This window comes from Elephas maximus, chromosome 18 (genome assembly GCF_024166365.1).
Source record: "Elephas maximus indicus isolate mEleMax1 chromosome 18, mEleMax1 primary haplotype, whole genome shotgun sequence".
In the NCBI taxonomy this organism is placed as follows: domain Eukaryota; kingdom Metazoa; phylum Chordata; class Mammalia; order Proboscidea; family Elephantidae; genus Elephas; species Elephas maximus.
In genome coordinates this window covers 11219243-11243150 of record NC_064836.1, presented here as the reverse complement: position 1 = coordinate 11243150, position 23908 = coordinate 11219243, and the positions used below count along the sequence as shown (strand labels likewise).

The window sequence follows — 23908 nt, the reverse complement described above, 5'->3', positions numbered from 1 at the left end:
TAGAGGGGACAGAGGGAAAGGTCTGTTAGAGCCTGGCAACCTCCGTGACCCCCCTGAGCAGGCCAGGACACCCGCGTGTAGAATCTGAGACAGCTTCCGTAATGAAGGGCCACCGCCCCTCTCCCTAGGATGAAATTCTCTTGAATCTTCTATTTATTGAGTTGGTAATGCTAATATTCAGGGAGACCACGGCCCCTCCATCTTTTGAACTAGCATATTAAGTAATAATATGTTATTTCTTTGAATACAGGCTTCATGTCCCACACTGTGTTACCCTTTGATTCTAATGAATCACTATTTTAAATTGTTCCTGTCCTTGAACTGACCTCTAGCCTAGAGTAATTAGGGAATGCGATATGAGCTGGTGGCGACACGGAAGGAGTTCAGAAAGGAGTGGGGGCCATCTAATACAAGTTAAAAAGAGGACACTGCTTCACACCCCCTCAAAAAAAAAAAAAATGCAGGGGAGAGGGGCTTTCCTGACACCAGCACAAGACAGTTTAAGTGTTCCTCCTCCTGGGTGCCTTTGGTGATATAATCCACCAACATTCTCACTGCACGTCCTACTGTACATATGTCATACTGCGCACACGTCATACCGCACACATGTCATAGTGCACATGTCATATCGCACACATGTACTTCTAACCACTAACATCCAGGGAGCTATGGAAGCCATCCCCACAGAGCCGTGAGCACAGTGAGCACCAGGCATGTATTTAACTCCCTCCGAAGGCCCCCCACTGAGAGTTCCCAAGTGATACCCAGAGGTCTTATCAGCAGTTTTAGGGGATGATGATATAATTCCAGGCAACAGGTGCCTTTGGGCGGGGAGGGAATGGAGATTTCAGTTCTATCATCTCTGTCGTATTGGAACCTTATGCACAGTGTTGCCCAGCTTGTGGAACAAAGGAAAAGCAGCAGCGCCACTGGAATCTCCAAGTCTTTATGAGTGACCAGGCACTCTGATGGGGAAGTTGTGCATCTGAAGAACCTTACTGGGATGTTGGTAAGGTACGGTTTATGTGTGGGCCCCGTTGGCAGAAGAGAGGTTTAGGCTAGAGGGTGAGTCATTCTTCACCGTGAAGGTTACAGAAGTCTACGTTCACATCTGCTCAACACAGATGTCCTTTGATTGATTCGTCTCTCAGATATCGGGACCCCTAGGGCAGGCAATGCCTCCGGTAGACAGTGGCCTGGGCTGAGGGGTCACGAGGTTCTGGGTCTGCTTCACCACTTAGGGCATCTAACTACACCTTAATGAATACAATCTTTGCTTCCTCTACCTCTCAGGGAAGAAATAGGTTCAACTACACAAATACACGTGGTGCACATGATTAAGCTTTGAAAGCAACGCATCCCAGATACATACAGAGTTATCAGGGGAAAAACATAATGAACGTCTATGCTGTGGAAGGGACTGTGCTAGAAGGTCTCCTTTCTGCAGTCTAATTAGCACCTGATCCAGCTGTTATCCTTATTCTTACAAACCAGGAAACAAAGGATTTCACAACTCATCCAAGGCACTTGGCTATTAAACGGCAAAGCCAACACTGAACCCAGGTGTGCTGGACTCCATTGCTCATTTTCATTGTTTGGCAAGGTAACAGAGGTGGGGTGAGGGCAGAAAGCAGGGACACCAGAAGTCCAGAAACTGAAATTCTAGTACTGGCATTGTCACTGATGACCTCTTACTTGAGGCAAATCACCTGATCCCTCTGGGTTTCCACTTTTGCATCTATAAAAGACCAACCAACCTGTCCTATCCCACATAAGGCGGGGACTTGGCGAGTCCCACAGAGATAACAGATGTGGACGTGTGTTGACACACGCAATATGCTGTGTGACACTGAGTATTCCTACTAGTTCTATGAGTTCTCCCTTGATGTGGGAGGGCAGGCAAGGTAATCTGAAAACTCATTAAGAGGATTTTACTCCAGGAAATATCAAAATAAAGTTTCAGCCCTTTGACCCTGCTTCTCCTACCTCCAATCAGTCAAAGCCACTCTGCCTGTCCTCTCTCTGGCACCTCCGCTCCTCCACTCAACACAGACTTTCATAAATGACAGCAGTTATCGTGGATATTAATTACTGAAAGCATGAGATCTAGTTTTGCCCCAGATCCTACGGTATCTTGCACAAAGAGGGAAACTAAAAATACCTGCGATATCTTTTGGGGGCCCTAGCTCACCCTCTTTGGGCCAGACTGAGCACTCTATCCAAAACTCACTAAAAGACGATCAGAAAGTCAGCCCAGGGCAGTCTCATAACCCACCGCCTTCCCGTCTGGTCTCCGGCGCCCGTCCTGGGGCCTGCAGCTAGGGTGTCAGTCAGGCACTGAAAGCCGTGTTTCCGTGACGGGCCCCACAGGCAGGGGAGAAGCTATACATGGCAACAGATTATATTTCACTGCCAGCAGCTCATCAGAATTGAACTGCTTCCCCCCGCCCCACCCCTCCTTTTTTTTAAATGTACAAACAACTCCTTGAGCCTTGGGTGATTTATTTCCACATTAAGAACTCAATTCCTTGAAAAAAATTGGACAAGGCAATTTCCCAGCTGCAACACACTACAGTTGACATCCGCAGGGAGTGTCAAAAAGTACAAGAAATGGAATGTAGAAATCAAGGGCGGGGGGAGTCTATAAACTTCATCTCAGAAGAGAGAGGGGAGATGAACAGGGTTATCTGATATCCACTTGAAGTTAGAGGACGATTAAATACGAACATCTGGGAAAACACTACACAAACATGAGCTTTAACAATGCTTTGGTTTCAAGTCTCCGGAGCTCAGCTTTTTAATTTTCCAGCTTTCCACTGTCTGATGTTAAGGTGCCTCCGAAAAATAAAATTCAATTGATGTTTTCTCAAGTATTACTTCTTCAAGCCTTTGATCAGCAATGAGTTAAAGAGGCAGAGGCTCCAAGGGTCCTGCAGCCACAGCGTAAGGGGCTCTGAAGGGGCCTTCCCTGAGCTGCTGTGCTTCCGATTGCCTGCAAGTGGGAAGGGAGTCCCCACTTAGATTTTGTTGGTAAGCGGCTTGCACTAGGCACTGAGAGACAAGACAACTTCTCCAGGGGAGACTTAAAAGAAAAAAAAGGGCAGTGCAAAATCTCTTGAGCATGCTGCCAGTTTGGCTTAGTTATCTCATCTTTCTCTATGGCAGGGGTTGGCAAGCTTTTCCTGTAAAGAGCCAGTGAGTACTGGAGGCTTTGCAGGTCAGACAGTCTCTGCTGCTGTAGTGCAAAAGCACCCCCAGACATGATGATGATATGTAAACGAATGAGCGTGGCTCAGTTCCAATAAAACTTTATTAACAAATACAGGAATTTGAATTTTATATCATTTCCATTTTTCGTAAGTATTACTCTTCTTTTGATTTTTAAAAACCTATTGATATGGCTCACAGGCATTACAGGTGGGCCAGAATTTGCTGACCCCTGACATAGAGGGTCATGTACCAGGTGGTGGCTTCCTTTATGGCAGCAAAATCTGTTGGCAGGTTAGTGGCTCTTTGGAAGTTAACCTTCAGCAAGGAAGTCAGACTGCTCAGAAGGAAGAAGGCTGTATGTCATCCTTCGGCTGCCATGCTGGGGCACACTGTAGTTGCTCAACAGATCCTTCTTGAGTTGTTTAGGCTGTATGCTTAACAAATGACTCAGACTCTATGCCAACTACGCACACAGCTTATATCACAGTGGTTAAGTGCTTGAGCTCTGGAACCTAACATATTTAGTTTGAATTTTGATTCTGTCACTTACTCTCTGAGCAACCTTGGTCAAGTTACTTAGTCTGAGACTGTTTTTTCCATAAGTAAAACGACTGCTCTGGGGGAATGAGTGAGATAAAGCATATAGAGCACTCAGCACAGACTTTCATAAACGATAACTGTTACTGTGATTATTAGTTACTGAAAGCGTGAGATCTAGTTTTGCCCCACATTCTATGGTATCTTGTGGAAGAGGGAAACTAAAAATAACTGGGACACCTTTTGGAGGGCCCTGTTTTGGTTAGGTCTCCCCAAGTCAAATTTCCCAGGCGTCTTTTTTTTTTTTGCGGGGGGGTTATTTTAAAGCGCAGAGTTTGACCCTAACTGCATTGCTCGCTGGGAGCCAGGCCATGGCAATGCTCGCTCCCCTTTCAGTTTTCTTTCTGCTTGTGACAGCATCTGCAGCAGGCTATTAGCTCAGTCCTTATGGTAATGTGGGTGCTTCAGATCTAGTGGGTATTAGTTGTCAGCAACTGACACCCACAGCAAAAGCAAATAGGCAGAAAAAAGAACAGGCCTTGGTCAGGACTAATTAGATTGGTGCTGAAAATTAAAACCTCATTTCAGAGAGTGAAATTGCTCAGCAGTGGTGACCCCATCACACTGTCCTGAGATGGGGAAACAAGTGATCTGTGAACCTGTCTCTCAGACCCACAGCCGAGGAAAGGCTCCGTTGCTGCAAATCCCTGCTCTCTGCTCCGCTGCCTGTCGCTGCCTTTGCAAAGCCAGCTCCCTTAGGGAGGGTCTGGCTGTGTGAGGGTCTTATATACCCAGGCTGTGTTCTGCCTCACAGCTCACACACTCAGAGGGGAAACATCCCCTGGGCCCAGAGATTTGTGACAAGGATGAGAGCAATGCCTCCCAGGACAGGAGAGGAAGGCAAAGATGACTGGGAAGGAGGTAGGCGCTCATCCAGGTCTGCGCAGACGGTGGGAAGGAGGCTCTGTTTTGCTGGTAGGAGCGGGGACAGAACGGCGTTAGCCTTCAGTCCTGGTCCTCCCTGTCAGCAGGGCTGTCAGATGTCAGATTTAGTTCTCTGGTATCCAAAGGGCAGTGTTTCCTCAACCCTTCGGCTGCAGCGAAGAATCAGCAGGGAGGGGAGCTCTGAATAAATACTGATGCCTGGGTCTCAACTGAGACCATTTCAATCTGACTTTGGGGGGAATGGTGGGGGGGTTGGGCACAGCACTGGGATATTGTTTCAAGCTCCCAGGGGCTTCTAACGTGCAGCCAGGGTTGAGAGCTTCTAGCCTAGGTTACCCCAGACCCAACCACAATTTGGGGTCCAGGACCAACCCTAAATGCTCCAGGGACCAGGTCCCGCTTGCATCGCTGTTGACTGAGAAAGCACTAGCTCAGTTTTGCAATGACCCCATCAAAGAATTGTGCATACGTATATGTATACAGGGGTCCTGGTGGTGCAGTGGTTACACGTTAGGCTGCTAACCAAAATGTCAGCAGTTCGAGCCCACCAGCTGCTCCTTGGAAACACTATGGGGCAGTTCTACCCTGTCCTACAGGGTCATGAGTTGGAATCGACTCGACAGCAATGGTTTGGTTTTTGTATACGGACACAGGCAGGTACATACACATCCACCGTGTACACCTATGTGCACACGTAGCAGAGTGAGCAAATACATATTCAGTCTCTAGGGGAAGAGAAAGTAGTGTGGTCACCTTACCAAATACCCTGCTAGCCCAGCCAAGGTCTCCCCTAAGGCTGCCCTTGACCTAGGATGTTAAATCCCAGCTTATGGGCTCAGCCCTGGGTCCTTCCATTGCAGATGACCAACCTTCACAGGAACCTGCATGTGGAGGCCCTGGTGGAGTGGGGATGGGCACAGAGCACCTGAGGCCAACGAGAAGAGTGAACCTGCCTGGAGCAGTGGAGGAGGGAAGTGAGGTGGAGAGGAGGGGCAGGGCCTAGAGCTCTTGGGTTTCCGAGGACTCGATGGACTCCGAGAGTCTGGCCACCACTCGGGTCAGGGCCCTGTTTTCAGCCTGCAGCTGCTCGTTCATCTGCTTCAGGGTTTGAATCTGTTTTAGCTGCTGGAGGTTCTGTAGAGAGCGAGACACGGAGGGGAAAGACAGACAAGACAGGCCAGGGAGATAAAAGTAGGACAAAGAAATCATGTGACTTTTTGTTTTTGTTTTTAGTTTGCATGCAAGAAAGGAAATGAGAAAGGCAGGCTGATGACAGCGGATGGGAGGGAGGGATGGAGAAAAGCACCGGGAGGGTGCTGTGTCTGTGATTCTTGGCTAAGGTCTAAATCTGCTCAAGGTCACCATATGAATAGAGCCACTGAGCATCTCAAAAAGCACATCTGGACTGCTTTTGGAAATGACAGCCCTCCATGCACCTGGGCGCCTTCTGAGCTGAAGTAACACGGTCAAGCCGTCGCCTCAGGGACCCTGATCGCTGAGACTGGAGCCGAGGACTCAGGGTGTTCCTAAATCCAGCTGCTGTCCTTTTCTCGCCCCATCCCTCGTCTTTCCCCCATAGTTGATCCCCCTACTCCACCTGTTTTCTTTCTAGGTCCTTCTCTCATGGTATTTATTTTTTGTTGTTAAAAAGAAGGAAAATAAAAGAGGGGTCTGTTGTTTAAATATTTCCGTATGGGGGCACGTACTGTTTAGAAGGTTGAAGTGACTCATAACAAAATCATACAAGAACTGGCGGCTCTCTGGAGGGCCCTCTCACCGCTTAGTAGGAAGCTTCATTAACCTACTGGTTCTCCTCTGCAGTCCAGAGGGCTTGTTCAGGGTCCAAGGACACTAACTTGCCTCTGACGTGCTATTATGATCATCTGCATCACTAAATTCACAGCTAACTGCACTCGCTGTCTCAGTTCATGCAGAGGCCGGGAGCTGCTCAAAGGTGTTCACAAAAAAAGACTCATGCTCTGGAAATCAGAACCATGCACGAAAGGCGGAGAAATCGTAAACATCCAGCCACACAGAACTGGTTGGATGGCTGTGCTACTCCAGCCCTTAATATTTGTCAATGTGCAATGGAACAGAATAACCAGTCCACAGATAGTCTTCTTATCCCACAAGGGATCAAAGACTTCATTAAATGGAATTATTTCCCAGCCTGCCTGCTCTATTGTCCTTCACGTGATCATCTGCACTAACCCGGAAAACTGGGACAATCAGCTCTTGGAGGGGAGGGGAGTGATTTTGTTATGTGAAGGGGGTTTTATAGGTGAGGATGGATACTCCTGTAGGTTATAATAACTACAAAAAGTCACCAGAGAAAAGTCTCTCATACTCTGATGGATAAGAATGATGGAAATGAAAGCTTAGTGGCGTTGTAATTGTTTAGGAGTGGAGAAGCAGGGAGCTGAAAGCTAGTGTGAGGGGAAAACAGTGAAAAGGAAAAACAAGCGGAGACAAACTGCTGAATATCTCTCCTCATCAAGGGAGAATGGCCACCGTGGAGAAAAGGAGGGCAGCCGGCCAATTCCACGCAGCCACTGGAAGGCAGGGCTTGGACAATCCTCGCCCACTGCAGTGTCTCAGCCATGGCAGGACAGATGATGGAGCATACGGAATTATTTAAAGAGATGGACAGGGGTCAAATCTCAGGACCAATGGAAAGTCCCTGGCTATCACCCTTCTTTGGTGTTTACCTTGGGCCAGAGCTTTCAAAACAATCATTGTCATTATACGAAGTGGTCCCTGCCTCCCAGAATAATATTAAAACATGAGCTGTGAAGGTGACTCAGTCTACCGTGTGAATGCAAGCTGACTGAAGTGGAAGAATTTGGAAGTTATCAGCAAGAGGGAGAGAGGCAGGAAACAATCCGGTGGAATGTTCTACAGGAAACAGTACTAGGAAGATGGGAGTGGCAAGGGGATGGAGAAGGGAGCAGGGCAGAGTTTAGGGGCAGGATCAGACTAGTGATGTTTCCAGAGTAAATAAACATTCCAAGACCAAGCTAAAAGGGGATTGGTTGTTGGGCCTCTCTCATGAAAGGACGTGGGAAAGGAAGAGAGAAGGCCTGGCAAGGGGGCAGGAGGTAGCAGAAAAGTACAGGTCTGATGTGGGCACATCCTAAGGCCAGCTACAGACCTAGCAGAGCTCACAGTGACATGCACCCTGCCAGTGCCTGACACATCATCCTACTCCAGTCCCGGATCTGGGTGGAGTTTCTCCCCGGGAAGAATTCATAAATACTTACATTTCCAATTTTTGCAAGTAAAGGCCAGAAAGGCGCAGCCCAAGTCACAGGCACAGAGCCCCATACCCATGTGAGCCCATCTCAGGGCCCATTTCTCTCTCCAGTCCTGGCCCACAGCCTGCGGACAGCCCAGCATCACTTTCTGTCCTTGAGCACCTACTGTATCTTCACATGGCTCCCTACTGACTGTTCCAAAAAGGAGGGGGAATTTGTTATAAAGGGCAGATGCAACAAGCCTGGGGACTGACTGGCCCCAAGCTCTGCTGGATTCCAGACTGACAAGACGCTCATCTGTTCTGCTGGCTGGTTACCCATTACACAGAGATTCTGGCTACTCATCCCTCCGGAGATGTGGTTCACCCTAAATTGCTGTCTGTGTTGAAGCTGGACAGCTAACCAAGCATTTTCTTAGACTCCGCTAGGGTCAGTAGCACCAATTTTATGATGTTTGTATCTGTATATTTGAAGTTTTTGCCTCCAAAGGAATGGATTAGAACTCCAAATATACGGATACAAACAAAATCGGTGTGACTGGAGAGGCTCTGATACTCCTCTGCCTGGTCCTCTAGGGGGCGCTGGGCACGTTGCAAACCTGGTATTAAGGCTTTGACTTGAGCATATGGAGTTTAGGGACTTTAGGGCTTGCAGGATTTCTTCTCCATGTGGTTTGTAATCAGTAATGGAGAATAAGGGCAACTGACTGAATGGGGGGCTTTTTAAACAAAGAATCAGTGTCAGATCAGCTTACCTACTGGCTTGGGGACTAAACAGTCTTGATCTGGCTCCACTTGATAATTTAAAAGCACTTATTTTGAAGTTGGCTGGCAAATGGCTGATGGCCGAGGAGAGCACACACTTTCATGTAATGTAATCTCTATTGATTAAAGGAAGGGACTTATGACCTAGTTTAGGAAACCATAGCCTGACAGGACAAGGAGAGAGAGAGAAATACCTAAGTCTTCTTCAACCCACGGCCCTACTTAAGGGGCTTCTATATTTGCCAAAGTAGACCTGGAATAAAAATAAGGAAGGACTTCAATTTCTCCACTTTTGGACACTTTCTGGGTCTGTGTGTGAGCCTGAGTGGATGTGATACAGAATTCCATGACTGCTGGGATGGCTTTGGGCTCCTGGGTACTCATTGGAGGGCACTGGCTTTGGCCTCATTTACATGCTCCTCATCAGCATTTAGACCATTTCTCAATGAGCAGCACTGACAGCTGCCTAACAGCAGAGTACAGATGGTATAACTCAGGGGCTTTCAAATACAGGAAGAGGCCCCGATGCAGCCAAGAGCTGAGGATACTCAGTCATCAAGAACTGCTCACCGCTACTCACAGGCTGTTCCAAGCGGGATGGAATGCATCTGTGTCGTAGGTGAGGGGGCTTTGGAAAAACCAGATGATGGAGAAGCTTAACGGCGTTAGGTCATACTGTTTCCATCACCTCAGGAGAACCAACTACTTATTATTTCTGCTCTGAATTAACTTGGAAATTTTAAAGTGGCACTGTTTGAGATACAAGTGGGTACTGCTAGAAATTCTATGTGGCTGCTGTCAGGTACAGCTTTGGGAGGGTGGGTAAGGAATGCAGGGGCAGGGCTTGGCATCTCGCCTTCGTTCTGGAAATATAAAGAGTACCAGGCTTATGAGCATTGGGTCCTGTAAATGATGGCCCTGTCAGGTCCTGAAAGCTCTTCCAGTAAGTAACCATCCTTTACAGGCGACTGGAGCAATAAGCATCTCTCCCAAAGTGCTCCAGACGCATATTAGGGATGCCTGCTCACAGAAGAGCCCTGGGGATCTACCGAATCCTGCCCCTGAGCTTCCGTTTTCCAGTTGAAGAATCCTGTGTTTCACCAGATGAACACTTTGCGTCATATATCCAGTAAAATAAAATCCTTAAAGAAAGAGAAAAAGCTGAGCGAGTGCTAATGACTGTGTGCATGTGGCATCATGTCCTGCAGGGCTCAGATGCTCCCAAATCACACCCAGGTAGGCACCCTGCACAGCTCCACATTCCCCTTTCAGAGCAGTGAGGTGACTCTTTTGGGTAGATTTCCAGTTTTTAGCACTCAAAACTGCCCAGGACGGCAGTCATTCATTAAAACGGCTAATGAGGTGGGGTCAGGGGTCACAGTGAGGAAGACAGAAGGCAGTAAGGCATGAAGTACACCTGGGGACATGAGCTTACTCCAGTGGGAGAGCACCAGGCATTCCCGAATATTTCAGGGGATAGGAGCAGGCATGCAACCAACACGTGCAGAAATCTTCATTCTGCTGCAGAATGACTCAAACTGTGTTCCTGTCATGAAGGGGCGAGGACAGGGAGGGGCACCAGGGAGGAAAGCCTCAGGTCCTACCCAGGTCTCCCCAGGCACCTAATGGGCTCTACAGAGCTGGGACCAGCCCCACGGGGGTAGAGCCATTGCTTGGAAACCTTAAAAGCTCATCTCAGGTTTGTCTCCAGCATGCTGGGGGCTTCCCTTAAATCCCTTAAAGCTACATCTGTTCCTAGAAGGGCTCTGAGGTGGCCACAGTGGATGTGGTGTGAGCTGAGAGACCTATGACATGGTGAAGGAGAGGTGTGCGTCTCCTCCTCACACATCATCTCATCTTGAAGGTGATGAGTTTGCAGTAAAATGTGGGGGCAGGGGACAGGCCAGTGCGCAAATATCCAGCCTTGGCCGGCATTCAGAGGACAGGTGTACAAAGAGAGAAAGAAAATCTCTGCGTACCTTCATCTCCTCCTCCATTTCCGACATTTTCCGCTCCAAGGCTCTCCTCTCCTGTTTAGAAACAATGAGACTGTTGAGCATCTAATGACTTTAGAAGAGAGTCAAGGCGCTGTCTCCCAGCTGCCCCGTGATCAGCAACTTCACGGTCAAAGCATTTGTCTACTGACTCAGGCAAACTTTACCCAGGAGATTTGAGCACTGTCTGATCCTGCCACTTCTGGAGCTACTTCACTGATAAAAATCACATTTTCTAAATCTCCTCAGAAAATTAGAAGAAATATGGGGAAACAGCTTGGTAATATGCAAACGGGATAGGGCCAGGGCATGCTAAGCTATTCTGTTGAGTTAAAGACATCGTGGAATTTCAAATGGCTGCAGTGACCAGGACCCTCACTCTCTATTAACAAGAAGGCATCACGATCTTTAGTAACGCTCCCCCCAGATTCCTAGGGGACTGCTTCCCTCAGGAGGGGGAGCAGATGGCGAGCAAGGAAATAGACATCGTTGTCTATGAAGAGACAGTGCCCCACTCCCTAATCTATTTCTCTCTCCCAGCAATTGAGTCCTGATGTAGCCTAAACTCAACGAGGATTCCTTGACTAGATGAGACACCAAAGAGGTTTGGTTACAGGCCAAGGAAATAAAATATAAAACTAAGCTGCTTTCCAAATTAAACAGACAACAACAGGAGAGATGGGAACATATTATACTCCAAGGGTCAAATTCAAGCTAGGGTTCATCAATAAATCTAATTAAGTTTTCACAATCAAAGAATGTCAAATCCCAGAAAAATACCCTGAATTAGCTGGAAGAGGTCAGCAAATGAACCAGAAATCCTTCCATCAGTCAGAGTGAGTGAAAGACTCTGTTGGCTCATGTTTCAAGTCACAAGACCTAAATTGATGGCAGAGGGTCCTGTCGAAACTTCCTTTCTGTTCAAGGTGATGGGGAGGGTAAAGAGACCTTGGACTTGGGTGTGCACGTGATGATTTACAGTAAACCCAAGTGTATTTTGGGTATGTGCATGTGTGCAGGAGGTGGAACAATGTATGAGACGACCTTCCAAGGACCCTTCCCACCCAAGACTGGAATATGTGAAAAGCACTGACCATCTGAGGATGCCAAAAAGACTAGCAATCAAACTGCTGCCCAGAGTCAGACAAAAAGAATTTATTATCAAACCGGGAACGGAATGTGGCAGAACTCCTGCCTTCTTAAGATGAACTTTTTCCATTGGCATGAACAACAAAGTTAGGGAAAGTCAGACGAAAAAAGGAGGTGAAACAGAGGGGAAAGAGACATACACATACCCGCTTCTCCATCTCCAGCATCGACGACCGGTCAGAGGTCTTCTCTTGTTTCTGCTGGTGCAAACGGAAGGAAGACAGTTGTTACTTAAGTTGTCTCTGAGCCAGTGGAAAGCCCAGTCTAGTTCAGCTTCACCATCGGACATCTAGAAATAGACTGCAGGGCTCTGGGCTTTCATATAGCAGGGGTTCCTTGCAAACAGATTCTGATACGTCTCTAAGTCTCATGTTATCTGCCTCTCTGAAGTTTGCTGGATTCCCACTGGGGAGGGGAAGGCAGGTAAGTGCTATTCCCTGAAATTTAAAACACGTACAAAGACATCGCTCCCAGCACACACACAGACACACACACACAATTTACTAGGTCTTCAATGCCAACTACCTCCCTACACCTCTCAAAACCTAGAGGAAATAAAAAGTGGCTTTTCTTCTTTAAAAGGCCGCAACTCCTGAGCTGGAATGTCGAAGCCCCCATGGATTTGGGGTTCATGTTCACAGGGTATCCATGGTACTCTTCTACAGTCCTCTCCCCCTAGTCTTCCTGTTTGGAGAATTGAGGCTCTTTTTCCTTCAGAGCAGTGGTTTTCACATGTGGGTGGGTTCCCAGGGGTTCTAAGGAGTCCGTTCATAGGGTCCACCCTGGCTTGAATGGAGTAGTTCTACTTCTATCTGTTTTGTATATTGGGTTTCCAGGTAAGGTAAGAGTTCATTTGAATAAAAGATGGTGCAACTTAAAAGAAAGAAAGTTTATTTTAGATCCTCTTTAACTTTCAATTAAAATTAAATTTTGCAGAGGGGCCAAAAAGATTTAGCTACCATAGCTAAGAAGTAGAATAACCTCAGGTTATGACCCTGCCTCCAGAAGGGGAATGGAAATAAATCCTCGAGTCCCTTTTGAACTTAGCATTACAGAACTGGACAGAGTTTCTTCCATTCAACAGGCATTTAATAAATACGGGGTAATTATTTATATTCTAATTTTATTATGCCTAGTGGCAGGCACAGACAACATTTAAAACATACAGAAATTATGCTGGTCTGCTTGGAGAGGTTTTTTTTGTTTTGTTTTTTGTCTTGTTTTGTTTTTTAAATAAGGAATAGCCAGGACTAACAGTAAAACTTGGAATTCTGGCTCCCGTCCTGGGCTTTCACCTTCTGTTCTGAAGGTCATGGCCATCTGCCTTTACAGCACATCTACCAAGAAGCAGAAGGAAAAGAAAAAACACAGAAGTAGATCCTGTAGGTTGCTCTCTTTCCTAAGCCCGAGAAACTGTGACAATTTCACCATTTTCAAGGTTCGCTTATACAAAAAACAACCAGCTTTCCTTTTTTTTTTGATTTTTACCCCTCTTAGAGTACGGGTGGACCTGTTATATAAAACGTTATGTGTGTCCATGTGGTAACTATCTCCATACAAATGTGTGAGGCTGACAGGCCCTCCCTCCACTGTCCTGCCAAACAACTCCATGTTTGGTAAATAGCAGAGACTAGGTTTGTAGCACAGCATTTCTTCTGAATTGTAATAACTTGTATTTGGCAAAGCCAAGTATATTCCGATGCACCCTGCAAAGCAGTTGGTTGGAAGTAAATGCTTTTCCCCAGTGGTTGGAAAGGCTGCTTTTATTTTCAATGCCCTCTGTGCAAGTCAACGTCAGTGGCTTGTTAGCTGCTCACTGCTATGAAGCATAGACTGATAGAAAAGCCAGGAACCCCTAGAGGTCAGGAAACGAGCTAGCTGTCAGAAGCTTCTGCTGAGGAGACAGTGAGGAGCAAGCAGGAAGGTGAAACTGGGTGCCTCACCTGGCTGCTCCCTAATTTCTGTAAAACAGCCCCAGTAATAACCAACGAGAACCAACATAATCTCTGCATCATTGCCAATACATGACACTATTCAAAATTCAAAATTAGCCTCAGATATTTTCCTAGGGTCTACTGTGACTAGCACTCAGCTGCTAACCAAAAGGTTGGCGGTTTGAACCCACCAGCCACCCTGCAGGAGAAAAGGCCTGGTGATCTGCTCCCATAAAGATTACGGCCTGCCTGTGGGCAGTTCTACTCTGTCATGGGGTCCCTATGAGTCAGAATGGACTCGATGGCACACAACAACTGTGAATAGGAGCCCCTAGGTGGTGCAAAAGTGCTTAGCTGCTAACACAAAAATCAGAAGTTTGAGTCCACCCAGAGGCACCAAAAGTCAGCCATTGAATACCCTGTGGAGAACAGTTCTACTCTGACAACACACTAGGGTCGCCATGAGTTGGAATTGTTTACTGGAAATTGGTAAACTGTGAATAAGACATTTTGCCTGGCTCAGTAATGCTGGGATCAAGAGGCCTTAGGTCCATCCTCAGTCTTACCTTACCTTACCTTACAGCAGAGTTATACCTGAGTGAGTGTATTTATTTTAGATTTGGCGACCTACTTTTCTTGTTCCACTAAACCACTTAAAGCTCAGCTGTTACCTGTCTGTTGCAGCAGATCTCAGAAATTCCCAATCTAAGAGCCATGTTCAACTACTATAGCCAGGCAGAAGGCAATGCCTCTTCCAAATTGACAGGCAGCTCACAGGACATGCCACCCATCCTGTGCCTGGCCAGCGCTTCTCCAGAAAGTGCAGGTGTCCTGAGTGCCTTGCTGGGATTCCATGCAGTTCCATGGTGCTGTCTTCCAAGCACTGGTACTCCTTGGCTCACCCCATTCCAGAGGGGTGGCAACAACATGTTCAGAGGGTACCCAACCCCTTGCCCTCCAAAACCCCATGTACCCAGTATTTCAGCCTTGGCTTTTGGATTATATCCTATGGCCAGAACTAACTAGCTGCCTCTGGTTTTCATTTCGTGCCCTCTGGGTAAAGAGTCATTTTTACCTCATTAAGCTTTCAGAATTCTTAGTTCCCATGCATTTCAGAAGGGCAATAACTCAACAGGTTTCCTGTTAACTCAGCAATAATCTAAGATAGCACTTCCTTCAACTTTCGGCTGCAGGCTTTGTTTCACAGGTGATGAGGTTATTACCTCCAGTACCCTCTAAAGCACTGTCTAATTAAACCAGACCTGGTGGTAAGAGGAAATGGTTTGTCTGTCTTTCTGCCACTCAGGTTCCTATCCCTTAGGCTGAAAGACAGTGGTGGCTTGGGAGGCAGCATATGCAATGGACAGAATCTTTGCTTTGGGACTTAAGCCTATGTCATTGTACCATCTTTGTCCTTGATTTGCTATATGATCTAAGCAAACCAGTTATTGCTCTAGGGCTAATTTGCTGCCTCTCTGCACTAGGTTTAACAGTGTTTTGCTTAGCCTTCTCCAGTGATGACTTGTAGATAAACTGAACTGAAACACGATGAACAACTTAGGAGAAGCCAGCTAGGACTACAGTGTAGTACAATGGGGGAGTACGGTACTTAATAAGGAGATAATCCTTATTAGCTATTAGCATTTGGACCATCAAGAGTTGTCCACTGAACTATGAATTTTCAATTTAAGTTAAACACTGACTGATGGAGTCCTAAAATCAAATTAGGATCTAAGAGGCGTATATCTCATTATCTGAGGAGAACGGCTCCTGACTCTCTCCCTTCCCATCTCTGGATCCTGAGTCTAGCTTGCCTCCTGACCCTCTAGCCCCTGCCTCCCCATCTTCTCTCTTCCTCTTCCCCCTTACCTGGGCCATCTTCTCAAGCTTGGATTTTACATCTGCTAGCTCTAGCTGGGCCTCCTGCAGTTTTGTTTTCAGTTTTTGGTTTTCGGTTAGGGCACTCTCGTAGAGCTGGGGGAGGGGAAAGAGAGAATCAGGTCACCTACTAGGCGAAGCACCCAGAATTAGAACTCACAGCTTTTCACATGTAAGACTGCCTCAGGCTCTCCAGCTCAAGCAGCCACTGTGCTATAGGTGGGGAAGATGCAGAGTCTAGGGAACAGAATGCATTCAGCCTACTGGCCTCTTGCTTCTTAAAAGTGATGAAGTCCCAGATGCTGAACACACAAAGAACAATGCTCTAACTTCCACAATGTTAATCGTCAGGAGAAAAAAACAGTCATTCCGTTTTCTCTTACAGGGCATTTGCAGTGATTAAAAGTGAGGCTCACATACCACCATACCAAAGATAATTATTTTTTGAACCAGACTAGTGGGTATATGAGTTCTGCTTAACAAGACAGTAACAAAACAAATGTTTTCCTAACAAAAACATTATTTTCCTGGTATCCCAAGCACCTGAAAAAGGGGATTTCCAAGCCTGCCCTTGGAGCTGGGTACTCTTCAGCAAGAAGCACAGGAAATCAACTGTGACTTAAACCTTATCCAAACCCAGATGGTGATGAGGAGGATGATCTTAGTTGACATTCACAGGACCTCATTAAAAGCAGATGTTTATTAACAACAACAGGGTCTCCTGAATGATTCTCAGGGGCTCACACAGTCAGCATTACTTTTATTTCCCTTTTTGCAATTCTTAATTCCTCACTTTTTCCAACACCTCTAAATATCACATTCTAAAGCATACATTTACTGCACTAAAAACAATACACAAAGAGGCCTTTATTTAGCTGTTGGAGAAGTGAGGCAAACCAAGAAACCTGCAAGGAATTAGTTGTCGACATTTATCACTTAAATGCCTTTTCTCTGGTTTCGGCAGCACTACAATCCTTTTCCTATGTTGGTGGAAAAGGCCGAGAGCTTTATACACTGCAACCCAAGAGCAGCAAAACAGATAAAGGGACCCTACTCTCTTATAATCCCTGTTGCTGTCCTCTTCTACCCGGCTGGTCAGGCTGGCCAGACGGGCCTCCCGCCGGGCTCTTGCTGAGGCTCGGTCATAAGATTCACTGCTTGTAGGGTTGCTACCTCCTGACTCCAACCTGTGGGAAATGAAATAAGAGGTAAAAATTGGTTTTGAGAACAAAGGAGTGGGGGAAAGTAATACTTAAGGGCAGTCTGTGGCTTCTCTAAGAAGCACTTGAGAGTCCAGGGCAGAAACAAGGAACGTATTCCTTCCTTGAATCTCTCAGTCGCATTTGGGGACCTCACAGCTAAGCTGCGCAAGTGAGCTTGGAGAGGGAGGCTGCCATTTGCCAAGAATGGAGCTTACTTGAAATATTGGTGGTTTGGACCCATGCGCTGATTTAAATCTTAGAGCTTTTCAAATTAGTTTAGGTTTGAGCAGTTTCCTTCAACAGAGTGTGTTTTAAGAGCAAAAGTTTCTTGGACCTCAATGACTCTTGGAAAATGATTCCAATGAACTGCTAATGAATCAGAAACATATGGACTGGGAGATCTGAGCTGGAAGTTGAATGGGGGAAGAATGGCGACTGGAGCACCATATGTACACTCTTTAGATGTACTGCAGGTTTGCTGGTATCCCAAACATTTCAGTGGTACCATCACAATGCCAAAATAGCTAGTTTTCTTCTTTCTCATCTATACTCCACGTGGAGACTGCTATGATTAGGATTTATACATCTTCCAGTAAGTGAGCAACACTCCAGAGTTGATGGTGGTTTTATTTCCAGTATCAGAAAGTTCATTAAGGGAATGGTCTCTCAACTGACTATCTGAAAACTAAGGCTTATTTAAATGTACAACTATCATCCTGATCCTGAACACTGATTTATCCTTTTCTCAGGCTTTATGCTTTTCAAACTAAAATGTGGGACATATCAAACTGCTGTGTGCAAACCAACCCTGCAGGGTTCCAGCTCCTGGAGCTGGGATGGTCTCAAGAGGCATAGTTGTAGAACTTGCATCTGATGTCTCTATCCCATGGTCACTATTGCCAAAGTTGGGGGTGGGGGGAGGGCTGAAATAAGCATGAGAAGAGGTAGGGGAGCAAGAAGGAGGACACAGAAAGGGGAGAGGCAAGGTAATTAGCACCTAATGACATGAATGGTCACTTTTCTCTTACAGAGATGCTAAGTCCCATAGCAGCCTTCTTTGTTTTTGTAAATAGGAGTTGGTTTATTAATTTTCCTGATTACAAAAGCAACATATGCTTGTAGAAAAATTTAAGGACTACTGAAACATCTAAAGTAGAAAGTGAAAGCCATCATATACTCCTGCCCAAGAAATAACCACAGTTAACAGTTTAGTTTGTATCTTTGCAGGATTTAAAACACACAAGTAAATACATTAAAAGATATATTTATATATATAAAATCAGATAATGTGTGTTGTTGTCTAGCCACTCCCCCCCATACTTATCGCTATAACCGTGAGCATCTTACCACGTACATAAAAAAAGATTTGCCTTGTTTTTAAAAAATGACCACATAGTCTTCCATTGTGCGGCTGCATGATAATTTATTTAATTAATCTTATATTGATAGACATTTATATTGTTTCAAAATTTTTAGCTACTTATAAACAATGCTACAACAAGCACAAATCTTATGCATTTGTCCGGTTATTTCTTTAGAATAAAAGCTTAGGAGTGGAATTGCTCATTCGAGGGGTAAAATATATTTTAAATGTTGATATATATAGCCATACTGCCCTCCAAAAAAGAAGAAAGTATAAATACTGCCCTCCAGAGAGGCTTAATCCTTTCCAGTCCACCACTAGAAATATAATATCTTACAGTCATTCATTTTAACATTTTTAAATCATTAGTGAGGTTCAACATCTTTGGTTGCTCATCCTTGTTTCTGAATGGGGTAATCCTCTTTTTCTTGTTATATCTGGGGAGCCTATTACATAGCAGGATTTTAATAACTGTCCAACATAGGTTGTGGAGCCCTGGTGGCACAGTGGTGAAGAGCTTCGGCTGCTAACCAAAAGGATGGCTGTTCAAATCCACCAGCCTCTCCTTGGAAACCCTATGGGGCAGCTGTACTCTGTACTATAGGGTTGTTACGAGTTGGAATTGATTCAACGGCAACAGGTTGTTTTTTTTTTTTTTTAGTTTAACATAGGTTGCAGATCTTCTTCCCACTTTAATTTTTATCTCTGTTTATGGTGTCTTTTACTAGCAGAGATTTCAAATTTTATATAATGAAATTTGACAATTTTTACTTTTATAGTATCATGTTTGGGAAGGTGTTTCCTATATAAAGATCAAAATATTCTCTACTATTTTTGTGGTAAAATGTTTTTCTCTTCACAACTGCAATCCATCTGTCATCTATTTTTTTTCCTATGGCTGGAGGGAAGACTATTTTCCCAAGTAGACAGTCAACTGTCCCATTTATCACTTAGTGAGCAATCCTTTCTCTGCTGAGTTGAAAGTCGTCTTTTATACGGAACTTTTTTGAGGGGTTTTCTATCCATCTCTTTGTTTATTCTTGAACTAGCATCTCATTGTTTTATTCACTACAGCTTTACAGCAAATTTTGAAGTCTGTAGGGAAAGTTTCCTTTCACAAATGACCATTATAATATAACGAAGTTCACAAACGATTAACTATAGCAAATACCACTGTGTACCAATCTTGTAAAACTAAGACATTTTCTGCTATGCTGGAAGTAAATTATTTATCCCAGCTGGTGCCTGGTGGGAGGGAAAGCAGAGGACGAATACATGCAAGCTTGTAAATTTTAGACTATGTTAGTAAGGTAAACCAGCTCAGTTACCAAACAAATTACAGGAGGAGACTCGTTTGCCCTGTGTGGGGCCGTAGCTACACCTCCCCCCCGCCCCCACCTCCATCTCTTGATTTCTCTATCAAAGGACAGTGGAAAAGGAGAGGTTCCAACTTTTGGCTCCATGGTCTCCATTATTTTATTCTTCAGGACGATCAGTTTTGTACCCTTGGATGTAAGTGAAAAATTACAGAGGGTTATCTCCCAAACTATATGAAAGTCTGAAATCCTTCCTTAATTTTTCAGCAAGTGCCAAACAGGTCTTGAGTTCATTTAACAAATTATTACTGAGCACCATCTAGGTACAGGTATTGTGCTGGATCCACTATTAAATGACAGTGTCTAACCTTAATCTCAATTCTGATAGCCAATCTACAGTAACGCTTCCCTGAACCAGCAGATGAAGTTAAACGCCTCTTCTCAGCGCTCATCATACCCATCCATACTGCTGTTTCGGCACTTACCGCACCGTATTGAAATTTGTAAGCTACTTGAGGGTAAGGGTAGTACCTAATTCACATTGTTTCCCTAACTCCTGGCACAGTATGTGGTATGCTGGTGCTTTAGAAAATTTAATCTAGTGGAATTACACAAAACCAACTGGCAAGGGGAGAATCTGGAGGCAGGAAGGTGAGCTGAAAGCTTTTGCATGACTTTAGGCAGGAGATAATAGAAGTCTGAATTATGTGGTGGCTGTGGAAATGAAAAGGAAGGAAAGAATGCAGAAACATACTAAACCACATAAAGCTAAGTTTAATTAGACCTGCATTTACTCGCAAGTATTAAGCATGCATATAAAACAGGAAAAGTTCTTACCTAGAAAGTCTTTCATGCTAGAGAAAGGAGGAGACAAAAACAAAAACACAGCATTAGCAAGGGACTTATTTTTATTACTTCCATTTATAAATGCATTTTTCAAATCAGATGTCTCAACTTCATAGCTGGAGACAGAGGTGCAATTTAAGAAAAGCAATTCGACTGGCTGCACCAAAGGGAGTCAGGCGGCTTCGCTCTAGCTCACACGTCTCCGTATTCCATGACCCACACTACGTTTAGGACTCTGGGGACAGCATCTTTTTTAAAGTGGAAGTCAGCAAATTTTAAAGTGATGAAAAACCGGCTCTCTCCTCACAAACTAACAAATAAACCTTATGTTCTCGGTGTGACTGCCACTGACCTTCTGTGTGACAGTCTCTCTGGGCCTCAGTATTCATTCTATTAACTTCTTTCAATTCACAAACCTCCAACCCGGGCTTAAGTAAGTACTGTAATTTACCAGTTCTAAAATGGGACAGCTCCTGGCTTCCTCCCAGATCTCTAATAAAAGCTGAGGCGTGAGGGAAATGAGAGGATCGGGGGAGAAGGTCCGCCCTAGTCTCTAGGATGGTGATAAGGAATGAAAAGGATAAGGAAGTGCTCTGAGGTCTCAGAAGGGATGAGTTTGATAGATGCAGGCTGCAAGCTTGGTTACCTGTGGTCACTGTAAACAACCTGAACAACATAAATGATGAAGTCTGTGCTCTACATTTATTTTTTTACCTTAGATGACCTTTACCCTCCTATCCCTCTGCTTTTTTTTTTTTTTAACAACCCATGCAAATAAAAACTCAATTTGATTTGAATGTGTTTATTTCCTCTGTTGAGGTACGAAAGAACAACAACATCCTCAAAGACAGACAAAAGAAGGAACAAGAGAAACAAGAGTCTGGTAACCTACAGCATGAATAACGCATCCTTGATCTGCTGAGAAGTCGCTGAACGACACTGTCTTGTTGATGCATTCAACAGTCCCTGGAAGCCACTGGTACTTCAGCCAACATTGTGTCACAAGGTGAGTGTGGTGTGACAGCACCTCTGACTAAAGAGGGTGACCATGCTCAAAGCTGGCTTTTCCCTATGAAATCCTTCTCTCTTTAAATCAGGGGTCACGTCCATCAGAATTATCTTGTGTGCTTTTTCAGTGTGGACACACGCTAACCTCAATGCTGGCGACTCTCTTTCAGTGCACCTGGAGCGAGGCCTTCCCCTCTGTTTTTAAAATTTCCCCCAGGTGATTTCTGACTGCAGAGCTCTAGTTAAGCACCACTGTTAGCACTAAACAAAGTTGTTTTTAACATAAAGACATGCCCCATTTGAGATGGGGGAGTAAGAAAAGTACATAGGGTATCTTTCATTCTCATACACCTGGAGTTCTTTGAGAATCCTCAGACTTGCAAATCTGAAATTCAGGACAATTCCGGGTTTTCTCCATTTGTACATTTCTAACTGATCTCCAGTAAGAGCCATATGCATATCCCACGCTCTCGATGGCCACTTTATCAATATTAATTAAGGTTTTTTTTTTTGTCCTACCTGAAGCCTTTTTTATTATTTTTTTTCAAAAAGAAAACTAAATTTTAATCACCTCTGAAGAATTACTTAATATATAAGGAAGTATGAAAGCGAAACTGAAGCTGGGCTGCTGGCTATGCTCCCTCACTAGCTTTGTGGTAAGATCCAGCCTGACAGCATCTGGGTGAATTAAAATTCACAATCAGGGAAAACAGAAAATTGTGACAAGTCAAAAAGAAGCAAATGCTAAGCCTCTGCTGTATTCAAGAGTTCACTGTGTGCAGGCAGGGAGGCACCAAAGAAGAATAAGCAGCAGGAGGAAGCCAGGAGAATAACGTGGACATCATTAACATACCTGTCGGAAACATCGAAGGGCAAACAAACAAGTAATTGCTAAGACAATAATAGGAGTAACTGGTGGGCTCCAACTAAGAAGGCTTCCTCAAAGAAGTGAGTTTTAAGAAAATGGTATTATGGAAACACATACAGCCACCCACCCACTCACACACAATCATACGTTTTTTAGAAAAATATTGTTATGGGAGGTTTCTCTAAAGTTTCTTTATCTCAGATCCATCCCTATTTTGTTTCCAGTTATATCCTCAGTGACAGAACATGGTGGGTGTTCAATAAACACTCACTGAACTGAATTGTTAATGTTTCTGGGAAGCAGTGTGATGGCCTTGGCTGAACCTGAGTGCTGATTTCTGCTCTGACATCTTCTAGCCATGTGACCTTGGGCAAGTTACCAATTACTTGCCCAGTTTTAATTAATTTTTTATTGTGCTTTAGGTGAAACTTTACATAGCAAATTAGTTTCCCATTTGATAGTTTGTACGTGAAGTAAATAAAAAAAAATAAAATAATTTTTTATTCACTCCACGTGAAGTGCTCATGACATTGGTTGCATTCTCCACGACGTGTCAGCACTCTTTCCCTCCTACTCTGGGTTCATTTCCTTTTGTCTGGATTTTCTACTCCTTCCTGCCTTCTCATATTTGCTTTGGGCGAATGTTGTCCTTTAGATCTTGTTTAGTTGATTGTTCTAAGGAGCATGTTCCCCTCGGGTGTTATTGTTTATTTTATGGGCCTGCCTATTGTTTGGCTGAAAGGTCTCTGGTAATGGCTTCAGTTCCAGCTCAGAAGGTCGTTTTAGGGCCATAGTCTCAGGATTCCTCCAGTCTCTGTCAGACCAGTAAATCTGGTCTGTTTTGTGAATTTGATTTTTTATTCTACATTTTTCTTCGCACTGTCTCGGACCCTCTCTTGTGATCCCAGTCAGAGCGGTTGGTAGTGGTAGCCACACATGACCTAGTTCTTCCGGTCTCAGGGTCGTGTAGGCTGTAGTTCATATGGTCCATTAGTCCTCTGGACTAATTGCTCCCTTGAATCTTTGTTTTTCTTTACTCTCCTTTGCTCTGGACAGGAAGAGACCAATAGTTGTATCTCACAAAAAAAACACCAAACCCACTGCTGCTGAGTCGATTCCAACTCACAGCAACCCTATAGGACAGAGTAGAGCTGCCCAGTAGGGTTTCCAAGGAGTGGCTGGTAGATTAGAACTGCCGACCTTTTGGCTAGCAGCTCTAGTTCTTAACCAGTGTGCCACCAGGGCTCCAGTTGTATCTTAAAAAAAAAAAAAGTATCTTAGATGGCAACAATTACTCTTATGGTAAGAATTAAATGTGATAATTATGAGGAAGTACACTCTTAAAATGTCAGGTCCCTTCCCTGTTCCAGCTCCCCTTCTATTCTCTTTCATTTTTTAATTATAAGGATACTATATAGGCTATGGGTTTTTTGTTTTTTTTTTTTTTTATATAGGCTATTTATGGCAGTTTGAGTATCAGACCTTTGATCCAAGGAACTGAGTTCACGTGTAATCAAATGAGACAATAATTTAGGAGACCATTTAGTTCCTCTCACTACTTCTAGGCAGAGCAGACTTCAAACTAATCATCTACATGGGAGAACCATTCTTGACAAGCTCTCCAAAGACAAGCTTTCCAC

At 44.7% G+C, this 23908-nt stretch overlaps 1 protein-coding gene across 5 annotated transcripts in view; it reads right to left on the bottom strand.

The window, feature by feature from the left end:
• PPP1R12B (protein phosphatase 1 regulatory subunit 12B) overlaps positions 1–23908 on the bottom strand; it is a 266457-nt gene that overhangs the window by 8271 nt on the left and 234278 nt on the right. For 3 of the 5 annotated variants that reach the window (XM_049858422.1, XM_049858425.1, XM_049858431.1), the window contains 5 exons: positions 20384–20400; positions 16720–16852; positions 15657–15761; positions 12000–12053; positions 10690–10740 (listed from right to left, as the gene is read on the bottom strand). In XM_049858422.1, the coding sequence (XP_049714379.1) occupies positions 10690–10740; positions 12000–12053; positions 15657–15761; positions 16720–16852; positions 20384–20400 (360 nt within the window). Of the gene's footprint in view, positions 1–3; positions 5827–10689; positions 10741–11999; positions 12054–15656; positions 15762–16719; positions 16853–20383; positions 20401–23908 lie in introns of those variants that run through there. The other 2 variants (XM_049858432.1, XM_049858423.1) reach the window with 2 other exon arrangements.